This window comes from Pseudopodoces humilis, chromosome 8, assembly GCF_049639895.1.
Source record: "Pseudopodoces humilis isolate 2021_Gansu_Grassland_sample_001 chromosome 8, ASM4963989v1, whole genome shotgun sequence".
NCBI classification, from domain to species: Eukaryota; Metazoa; Chordata; class Aves; order Passeriformes; family Paridae; genus Pseudopodoces; species Pseudopodoces humilis.
Genome location: NC_142207.1, coordinates 36,422,831 through 36,433,815, shown reverse-complemented (window position 1 = coordinate 36,433,815; position 10,985 = coordinate 36,422,831). Strand labels below are relative to the sequence as shown.

The 10,985-nt window shown below is 45.4% G+C and overlaps 1 protein-coding gene across 1 annotated transcript in view; it reads right to left on the bottom strand.

Moving 5' to 3' along the window:
- The window catches only part of DRC11 (dynein regulatory complex subunit 11), a 99,656-nt gene that overhangs the window by 17,758 nt on the left and 70,913 nt on the right, over window positions 1–10,985 (bottom strand). Inside the window, exons 12-15 of the mRNA XM_088058984.1 lie at window positions 10,158–10,219; window positions 7,601–7,683; window positions 5,156–5,263; window positions 2,492–2,691 (exon numbers count right to left, since the gene is read on the bottom strand). Of these exons, the coding sequence (XP_087915110.1) occupies window positions 2,492–2,691; window positions 5,156–5,263; window positions 7,601–7,683; window positions 10,158–10,219 (453 nt within the window). The remainder of the gene's footprint in view (window positions 1–2,491; window positions 2,692–5,155; window positions 5,264–7,600; window positions 7,684–10,157; window positions 10,220–10,985) is intronic.

Genomic DNA, 10,985 nt, shown 5'->3' with positions numbered 1-10,985 from the left:
CACTTAAATTCCCTCTCACTCCAGTTTTATTTTAGCCTGACACAACTGGATTTGTCCAGATGTCTCACATGCTCCAGCCCCCCTCATCTCCTCTCCTCTGGACCTGCTTGTCAAGGTCTGTGTTTAACAGGGCAGCCCAATACTGCACACAGCTGTGGTCTCATAAATGCCCAATAACAGGGATAATGAATTATTTTAAGGTGTTTGCTGTATTCTTGCTGGCACAGGCAGGTATTTGGCTGAGTTGGTTGCTGCATGGACTTGACCAGAGAGGGGGGAGAAGAGGCACATTTGGTGCTGTCAGGAATAAAGAGGTGGATTTTATCTGCAGAGGTGCTGGGTGCAGGATTGTTTCCAGCCTGGCTCCGAGAACCTGCAGGGTCTGAGCTGAAATCCTCAGCAGATGGGGATGTGCTGGTGACTCAGCCATGGGGACAGAAGGTGATGGGAGAGGTGAAACAGCCAGAGGAACTGGAAATGAAAACTGAACTCAGTGGATTTGAATGGTGCTAGGACAGGCCAGTGTTGTGTCACAGGGTCACGGACTGGCTTGGGTTGGAAAGGACCTTAAAGCCCATCCCAGGCTTCTCCAAGCCCCATCCAGCCTGGCCTTGGACACTTCCAGGGATCCAGGGCACCCACAGCTTCTCTGGGCACCCTGTGCCAGGGCCTCAGCACCCTCCCAGGGAAGGATTGAACATCCAGGAAAGAGAAACCCTGTGCTGTGCCACTGGCTCTGCTGTTAAAGCAGCAGAGTTTGAAACAGTGCTGCTGCTGCAGTTGGAACAAGTCACCTTTAGATAAGCAAGGCTTGGACATCCCTGATTCCATGTGATTGTGAGCAACTCCATCCCAGTAACTCATGGGGGTTCACTGAAATGTCTTTTGCAAGAGCTGAAGAAGAGAGAAATAAGCTTGGAGTGCTCCCCATGATTTTAAGGAAGGGGTTGGAGAGTGTTTCCAGTTGTTTTTAATTAATGTGGAAAAATGTAAGGGTTTGTCTGTACCTGAAGGTACACATGATGTGTATACATGATGTGTGTGTGTATGCTTATTAATGTCTATAAATACACATTTTATGCATGCTCCTCGTATTGTTCATATTATTCATATGCAAATATACAGAAAAACCCTTTGCCATCTCCAGCTGGAACCTTGTCCAGGAGTAAAAAGACTTCCCTTACTTGTCCTGTGCCCCAAGTCCTTGTGCTCTGGCAGGGACTGTGTGAGGGCAAGGATGGCGTGTGCCGTGCCTGCAGCCAGACCTGAGCTCTGCCATTGATGAGGGCAGAGAAATGAAGTGGAGAAAGGTGAAATGTGCAGAGAAGAGGGGCTGTTAGCTCAGGATAATGGCTCTAAATCGTGTCAGGGAGTGCCAGGCCCAGTGGCAGTGCCACAGCATCAAAGGTGTGTGTGATCACAGCACTGTCACCAGGCTCCTCGGGGATTGCTTTGCTCCTGACTGTGAAATGTGGCTTTTCTGGGAATGGAGGCACCTGTCACAAAACCTGCTCTAAGACTGGATTCCATAGAATACTGCTGATAAATCCCCAGAAAAAAGCCAATTTTAGTAGACCACTAGCACTGGAAAAATACTACATTTGGCTTTTTCCTACTTTTTTTTGTCTGAAAATGTTTACCAGCTCCCATCCGGAGCAGAAATGCTGAGGACTTAGAATCTGGAAGAAATCTTGCCAGGATAGTGTATTTTTAAAATTTTTTGGTTTTTTTTTTGGTTTTTTTTCTTTTTTGAGGAGGGTTTGGGCTATGTTCTTCACAGTTCATATGCCTGCTTTCATTTCCAGACTTCTCATACATTTCTGTTCCTGTAAACCTGAACCAGGATTCATTCATTTGAAGAGCTTGCTGATAGGCAGAGTGCAATATAGGGGAGAGAGCTCTTGTCCAGCAACAGTCCCAGAGAGGAAATTTCTGACCACCCCCAGCCTAGCATTTGATTAAATGCTGCATGGCAAGCATTCCTGGCTGATGTGCACATAAACAGAGAACAGAATTTTCTTTATCTGTGCTGCTTTTCATATTCCAGGTAACACAGAGCTCCCATAAATCTTAATATGGAAAATATGGCTGCTCCCAGTGATTTCTCCAGGGGCATTAAATCCTCTGCAGAGCTGTACACACTGGCTGTCAACAAGTGGTTTCACAGAATCACGGAATCATTTTGGTTGGAAAAGACCTCCAAGATCAAGTCCAACCTTTGACTTATCACCACCTTTCAATCAGCCCAGAGCACTGAGTGCCACATCCAGTTGTTCCTTGGACACCCCAGGGATGGGGACCCACCACTGCCTGGGCATCCCCTTCCAAGGGCTGGCAGCCCTTTCCATGAAGAAATTGCTGCTGATGTTTTGAACACTTGAAGGCAGGGAGGGAATTCCAAATCGGGTTGAGCAGCTTTGCCCAAGGTGTGGATGTTCCTTGTTATGGAGAAACTACAATTCCCTGTTTGTCCACAAAAGAACTGGATCACCTTGAGAACCATGTGAAGCATCATTATGACATCATCCCTGCCTGGACACTTCCCAGCAATGTTGGAAGGAGAGAGGTTGAAGAGGTTGGCTCCTGTTTCTGTGCAGATGGCATGGACCAACATTTTCTTCCCAACACCAGCAGGTCCTGCCAGCAACAGGGATTTCACCAAAGGAGCATTCTCATGGACGATCTGGGAACCTGTAAAAAGTCATAAGGCACTGTTATTGCTTTCATTTAAATCTGCCATAAAGGTAATGGAATGATTCCTCCTTTTTTATTCACCATAAATAATTGATAACGTGAATTAATTGTTTCCTTACTATGGCCTGAGTGCTCTTGAGTGCAATTCTGGATAACCAGAGCTGAGAGCCCAGCAGATTTCACATCTCTGTTTGGAGCAAGACTCATCCACCCTTATTTGTACCTTCTGATGGGAAAACTTCAGTTTTAAACTGATGTGAGCTAAAAGAATGATTTTGAGACTGGAGCAAATGCGAGTGCCAAGGTTGCTGTGCTTCCCTTGCTGTGCCTGCAGCAGTGACTGCTCAGCATTTCCACATTCTGTCTCCATGGATGCTCCAGGTAAATTCATCCTGGGCTGTGACAAATATGATCCATCACCTGGGAAAGCCTCACATTGGGAAAACACAAGCACAGACGGATTTAGGTGGCTGATGGGGATGGAACTTGTCTCCCCTGCAGCTGTCACCACATGAACTGGGGACAGGTGAACCTCCAGAGATGGGAGTAGCAGGAAATGTCAAATGTTTTATCCATGGCCACTGGGAGCCCATGCCCACTTTGCCTCGATGCCTAAAGATATGCTGTGTCAATAGTGGTGGTGTTGACACGTATTTGGAAATCTGTCTGAGCATCCACTGCATTTGGAGGCGTCTCAGACCGGTGTCCATCAGATTGTGGGAGTGGAACTGGCCCCAAAACTGCTGGGCTGCAGAAGAAGCCTTTGCCTTAGCCTGGAGAAGCCCTCTGGGTTAATGGGGACAGCTGCTATTTAAAACAAATCCAATCAGGGTGGTTATCTGAGTCCTAATGGTTTAACATCCCAAATAAATGGCAGGGAACTGAGCACAGAGACAAATGCCATTATTCCAGCGCGGTGCAGGGTGTAGGAAGTTGTCAGCCACCCAGGCTTTATTAATATTTGGCCATTCCATAGCAATCCATTACTATTGCACAAAGATTTATTAGGAGGGGAGCAGCAGACTCCTCTGTGTTAAAGATGAAGTATAGCTTCTACTATTCTTTCTCCTTTCAGCTGCTTATAATTTTCTTAATGCCATTTAAGCTGGAGCTTTCCTTGCCATTGGGTGGCTATTTTGAGAAAAACTTTCACTTCTGTGATACACAATTATCTCATGATGAACTAGTTTGGAGACGGATTAAGTGAAATGTCATCCGTAACGTATCACCCCATAGGTGAAACCATTCCTGTACCTTTTTTTTTTGGCTCATCTAATATCTTTTCTTACTCAAAGGCATATTTTTCAAACTGCTCTTGCAAATACCTTTTGTTTGCTTAACTCTAGTCCAGGGTCTCCTCTCTGTAGAATTTTTGCCAATTGTATAAATGGCATAAAATGTATGGTTTCTCTTGATTAAGGGGTGTTTCAGGGCTTGATTGCCCTAGATTAGATGGTGTCAAAACACAGCTTTGGAGGAGTTTGGGGTTATGTGGAATACATTGTGCAGACAGGGATAACTGCTGAGCTCTCTCAGCTGATTGCAGTCACACCTTCAGCCAGCCCCTGAGGGCTTACCCCAAACACTGAGGGTGTTCCAGGGTGGAGAGAGAATAACCTGAGCACTGGCCTTTGGAAGGAGGGAAAAGCATAAGTTCAGTGTCAGCTTTGCTCTGTTTTCCAGGGAGGGAGGTGGGCAGATGTTGGTGATTTTGCCCTCTAAAGGGGATGAGCAGACACTGACACAGCCTGGGGCAGGACATGCCTAGTTAAAACCTCCCTGGGATCCACTCAGGAATGGAAAAGGATCCAACTGAAGTAACTGAGGCTGGAAAATCCAATCAGGAGTGGAAAGGGACACAAATGAGGTTTAGAGTAAAGGCCCCCAAGACAGGCACTTCTTGCAATCCCTGGAGCTTGGCATAATGCCATTCCCAAGTGAAATATGGGACAGATTTTACATTAAAAGCAAACAACCTGACCCAGGAAAGCCTTGCTAGATATTAGCTAAGCCTGGCATTACAACTGCAAGGGCATTTGCAAGTGTTCTCTGCGATGTACAAAATGTATCCAGACTAATTCCTTCAATGATTGCGTTGTGCTGCACTGAGTAACATTAGCCAGCTTGTAAAAGGTAAATTGCAACCTTAGCCCTTCCCTTAACTTGATTAATTTTGATCAGTGGAGCTTGTTTTAGCTATTATCTTTCCCAAGTGGTTTCCCTTTATGTGCTGCCATTCACAAACTGTTGCCATGCAGACAGAGATGGGCTGGGGAGGCGATACCTGCCTTTCTGTGCTGTTAAAATGATCCAGCCTTCACTCTGAAGGCTTCATTGAAAAACAATTAGACTGCAAAATGCTTCAGATTACGACTAATCAAGCCCTGCCAAAGCCAGTAAAATGCACGTTTCTGACAGGAAGCAAAGCCCCAGCGTGTTTTGCCCTCTGGTGTGCTCTTACCCAAGGGCAATATTCCATAGAGTGTCACCAGCTGTCTGACTTCTGGGATGGAGGGCATGGGCTGGGCACCTGTCCCACGGAGGATGTTCCTCAGACAGTCATAGTAGCCTGTGAGGAGGAAGCAGGAGCTCAATAAATGTGACACCGTTGTTGTAAAAAGCATAACTCAGGGAATGAGGGGCTGCCACAGAGCAGGGATGTAGCACACACTCAGCAAAGCCAGGCTCAGGGACTCAAGCTGGGCAATATTCTGGTGGAATGTGGCCCTGAGAAAGGTGAACTGCAAAGGAAAATTTAAGCTGAACAAGCTGTGGAAGTTGTTCAGCAGAGAGCAGACGGTTTCGAGTAACCTTTTAAAGCAACTTTGTGGAGAAGAATCATTAGCAGCACCATAAATCACGCTGCTGGCTGATTCCTGGATTTGGGATTTTGCAGGGCTAGAATCCCAGTGAACCATGCGCTCTCAGAAGGATTTCAAAAAGGGGGGAAAGCTATTTTAACAAGCTTTTCCCTGGCTGGGTCCCATCTCAGCTCCTCGCTGTGTTAGTCGCGTAAGCGTGTCACCTCATTTGGTGGGGCTCTGCTTTGCAGTTCACCTCTTCCCCCCACCCCAGCCTTTTTTTTGTTCAAAAAAAAACCTCCACAAAACAACCCAAGAAAACGAAAAATCCCTGATGTGAACTGAAACGATTTAATCTTGCCTTGGCTCTGGTTGTAGAGCTATAATCACATTGCTTGCCCTGTCAAAGTCCATATCCAAGAAATGCTGGAGAACAAAGATACAAGGGGATGGGCCACAAGCAGGAAAACCAGTTGTGATGTGTAGTCAGTGATTATTTTTAGCATAAATTACATGTCATTATGGTGATTATTATTGAAAAATAATAATATATTATGTTTTACTGTTGATAAAAAGGCAGAGGGCAAGAGGCCTCTGGAGCAGGGGTAAATTAGCAGTGGTTAAGAGCAAAAGTGGACGTATAATTTGGGGGCAAAAAAGGCAGACAAGCCCTGGTGCAACTGCCCCCTCCCCTCTGAAGAAAAATTAATTTCAGGTTTTATCTTTTATTTAAGGAGAAATCAAAAGAACGGGATAGGAATTAATCTTCACAGATTTAATTAGAAGGTATCAAAGGGTTTAATTGCAACTGCACATAAATCACAGTGGATATTCTCTGACTAATTTAGATAAGGTCACCAAGAAAATTAGTTCAGTGATGTCAGTTTGTCATAGAGGGGGGACATTTCGGTGCCTTTCCTGGCTGTGTAGCACAGTTCCACTCTTTGTCCTTTCCCCAGGAACTGCAAGTGACCTTCCTGAGGCTGCAGCCCTGCAAGGCTGAGCAGATGAAGCCTCCTTTCTCTGCAAGCTCTGAGTGTGTCCTGGGACCCTCCAAGAGGTTTTCTGGATTTCATAAAATTGTTGGAAACGTGCTGTTTTAAAAGTGGTGGTGGTGGGGGAATGTTTGTTGGACCAAAGTGACCTTGATAGGCCGGGAGAACAAAGGAAGAATGAAAACCTTCCTTTACTTCATGGTGTTTAATGAGCATGAAATGGATGGGACACTTGTTAATTCAGAGAATTAACTACTCTTCAGAGGAATGGGCAGAGGCTCTGGAGGCTGAACTGGTGCTTTTAAGAGTTTATATGAACATGGCATTTGGGGGTGATAGAAGAGAATTTGTCTTTTCTGTATTGGCCTTGTATCAGCTGTAGCACTACTGCTTCTGGATAGCTGCAAATTCAAACCATGGCTTTTGAAACTACCTGAATCCTGCTGTGATTTCACTGTGTGTTTGTGGACATGGTGCTAGACCCCTCTAAAGTCTGAAAATGTGGGGTTTGGGGTTTTTATAACCCCTTTTTTCTCTGTAAAGCATAGCTAAACAGGTCTGGCTGCAGTTGCAGGTAACAGAAACCAGACAAGAGAAGTGTGAAATGCAGAACTAGGCAGAGACATGTCTTACTGAAATGAAGGGCCAGATATGCCTCAAAGCACTGCTCAAAGTTCATGGGCAGTCAGGGAGGTGCAGGGGAGGGGCTGGGCCTTCTCTGCTCAACCAACAAAAGCTGGAGGTACAGTTTCTGCTGTTCTCTGGGAAATATTCTGCATGGATCATGACCCCTTGCACTGTCTTGCCACTGCTCCTTAAAGGATGCTCTGGTTCCGCCTCAGAGTGGCTGTGACATCCACAACCATTCAGGGCACCCAGGTGTTACTGCCTGGAGTTACTCACCAGCTCTGCAAACAGGTCCTGGGCTCAGTAGCAGAAGTGAAAGGTCCTGAGCAGCCCACAGAAACAGACTTGATTTGCATACCTGGCTTTAGGTATTCAAAGTGCAGCGACTCTTGAACTTGGTCTTGACTGAAATGGGGGTGAGTGGAGGTGGAATGGCTGGAGGTTGGATCAAACACCACGTTTGCTGTAAGAGGGGTACTTTACCAATGTAGTCAGAGAGATTCACGTTCTTGACTCTGATGAGCAATCCTTCTTCTGCAAGTTCCTGGTACAGGGAATCAATGGTCCTGCAGGCAGGAGACATCACTCAGAAAGAGTCAGGAAAAGCTCAGGCCTCTCACAACTGAGCCAGCCTGAGAGTTATTTATGTTTTCCCAGCTTTATAAATGCACTTTGTGGCTCGGAGGCAGCAGTGATTAGTGCCATCAATGTGAAATCAATAAGCACAGCTTTCTGTGTCGTGGTGAGGAATCTCTTTCCCTCCCTCACTCGCTGGGTCCCCCTCTCCTGCTGACTCCATTTACCCATTTCCAGGTGATGCCAGATCAGTTATGACTTGTGTAATGGACTCATTCATTAATATCAATTACCGGGAAATTATTGTGAAATTACACAATAATGGCAATCCTAACACTACTATACCTATTCACTCAGCTCTCCAATTAGTACTAATTCATTAATTCTTCTTGGAATTTATTGTGTTGGCAACAGACAGCCTCATCTCTCCGGGAACACACCGGGAATGCCTCACTCAGATCCAGCAGTGTTGAGGTCAGGCTGGCCAGAGGGGGATTGGGAAAAAACATTCCTGAATCCCTGGAAGTGTCCAAGGCTGGACAGGCTTGGAGCAACCTGGGACAGTGGAAGGTGTCCCTGCCCATGGCAGGAGGTGGAACTGGATGGGCTTTAAGGTCCCTGCCCTACCCAAACCAGTCTGGGGTTCCATGAAATGGGCAAAACTTCCCCAGTGGAAGCTTCTCCCTGTCTCCATTAGTGGGTGAAAGTAGGTCCCAATAATGAAGGAGTTAAAACACTTAAATTTGTGTGTGCTTTTCTATTGATGTGGATCTTCTCTACACTCTCTTTTGGAATTCTAAGTATTCATTTCAATGACACTTTTGGCACTTGGTTTTATAGAGTCATACTGCTTCCAGGATGATGTAAGCTGAATAAACCTGTCAGAAATTCTTAAGTGTACTGACAGCATAAACAATATTGATTTTAATCTTTTCAGGTCTCTCAGTGTTTTTGCACACCTTTCACATTCTTTCCCCTCAATTATTCTGTCTTTCTCACCTATCTTAATTGGGATGTTCTGGTCTGGCTACAATAAATATATTTAATAGTGCCCCTCAGCTGGCTAATAAACCTACAGGTATAATTTGAGGTCTGCAGCCTTTTTTCCATTTCAGCTGAGGAGTTTTATGTTTATGCAGTCTTAGTGGCACAATTAATGTAGGAATAGCAATAAGCAAATCCAAAATTTAATGCACCTTCAACGAGGTTGATTTTGCTGCTCTGACTCTTGCTTTCATCCTCAGTGGTTTTATGTTGGGAATGCATCATAAAACAGGCAGAAGGTGGAATGGGACTAACCTGGGAGCTCTGGTGGGAGCAGGACTTCTACTTTTCCTGGTATATTATTTTTACTGTGCCAGTTAAATGATGCATGTCCTGAGCCTCCTCCAGGGGAGTGTGATGTGACCAGACTTTGTTGGCTGAAGCCCCCTGTGCCCCCTTTGCTGGGCCCAAATGGAGATTTTGAATCTGACTTATTCATCCCCTCTCTGGGTTATTTCTGAAATGCTCAGCAGGGAAGAGCAAAGCATGGAGCCAAAATGCCAGATAAAAAGCCAGCTACTAGAAAGCTCATGTTTTCAGCTGGCTGCATGGTAAGTTTATATATAAAGAAGCAGGTATGTGCAAGAGCAGTTTTAAAAGCAGGGAATATACACATCCTTCTTAGACTTTGGCAGTGTTTTGTAGGAGAGGTCCTGCTCTGCTATAATCCATGAGACATGGATTTGAAATATTTGCTTTTTTGAGATTTTTTTTTTAAAAAATATATTTTAAAGCAGGTAAAGAGATCACTGGCTGATTGTGTGGTGCCAGCACCCAAATGATCAATTTTGGGTCTTGCTGTTCTTGCAGGAATGGGTTTGTGGGGTGAATTTCACTGATTGTCTTTGTCATTGTGCTGTTTTCCAGCCCTGCTCCTGGATCAGCTGGACCCTGTGGTGTGTGCACAGGTGAAAAATGGCTGGGTTATCAGGGAAGACAGCACTCATTGGAAATGGCAGAGCAGAGGAGGAAATCCTCTCAGATCCTCCAAATACAGAGTGTTTGAAAGAGCAAGGGTCCACAAGAAGTGGCCAGGTCTGCCAGGACTCTTATTGACCCATGAGACTGATTTATGACATGTACCCTACAGCTCAGCCATGAAGGGGGATTTATGGAGTGCAGGGCCCTGTCTGCAGCCTCCCTTATCAGGCTCCAGCTGGGATGGAAAATCTGACAGTCAACAAAGCAGCCAGGTGCTTCTGCACCTGCAGAGAGGGGAAAAGAGGCACACAGGGCCAATATCCTGCTGAAATGCTCCATGTGCTTAGCTCTGCAAACTGGAATTAACCTGCCTGGAGGTGATGGGACTGGTGCTGGTGGTGTGTGATAGCACAATGGGGATTTTAGCTTGTGTTTGGTGGTGAAGATGAGGAAAACCAAGGTTGATATTGGAGACCTAATGCAGAGAGGTTCTCTTTACCTGTCAGGAGTCAGATCTCTCTCCAGCTCTGGTATCTTTTTCTTCGCAGGTGTCTTGCTTCCCTGAGGACCACACAAGCAAGCAGGAATTAGTGACTTTAACAGAGAGAAATGTTTTAGAATGTACTGAAGCAAAGTGAAGGCCAGAACAGCCAATGTTTCAGTGCTTGAATGTAGCCCAAAGGGAAAAAAACCATATCCTTAAACAGCAGTCCCACTGCTACACAGGAAAGTATCCCAGAGTCATTTTACTCCAAGGGAAAAAGTTCCTCTCCTTCCTTTTGCTTGGATATTAGACTTTTTTTTTTTTTTAATTAGCACAGATGCCCAGGACAGTGGTGGCATCCCCAAGCCTGAAGGGATCTAAAAGCTGTATGGATGTGGCACTAGGGTTTAATGGTGGCCTTGGCAGTGCAGGTTAAGGGTTGGACTCAATGATCTCTCTCAGAGACCTTTTCCAATTGTATGATTCTTATTCCATGATTTTTCCAGAGCACAGTTCTGTGGGTGAGGGGGGATATAGCCCTTGCTCAAGAAGGAAGCAGGAAGGAAAAGGGTGTGGGGTCTAAGTAGCTGCTCCAGAGACTGTTTATGCCTTTTTTAAAAAAAAAAAATAAAAATAATTATCTATATATTGAAGTATATATATATAAGCAGCTTCCCTGAGGGGAAAAGCTGCTGAGACTCTGGCTACCCTCCTTACAACTGGACATCCTTCTCTTTCCTAATGCCTCAGGGAAGAAGCTGGAAGAGGGCAGAAAAACACAAGCTGCTCTTTTCACATTTTCACCACCATTTCACCACAGAAAGATTTTTGACTCCTGTGCCT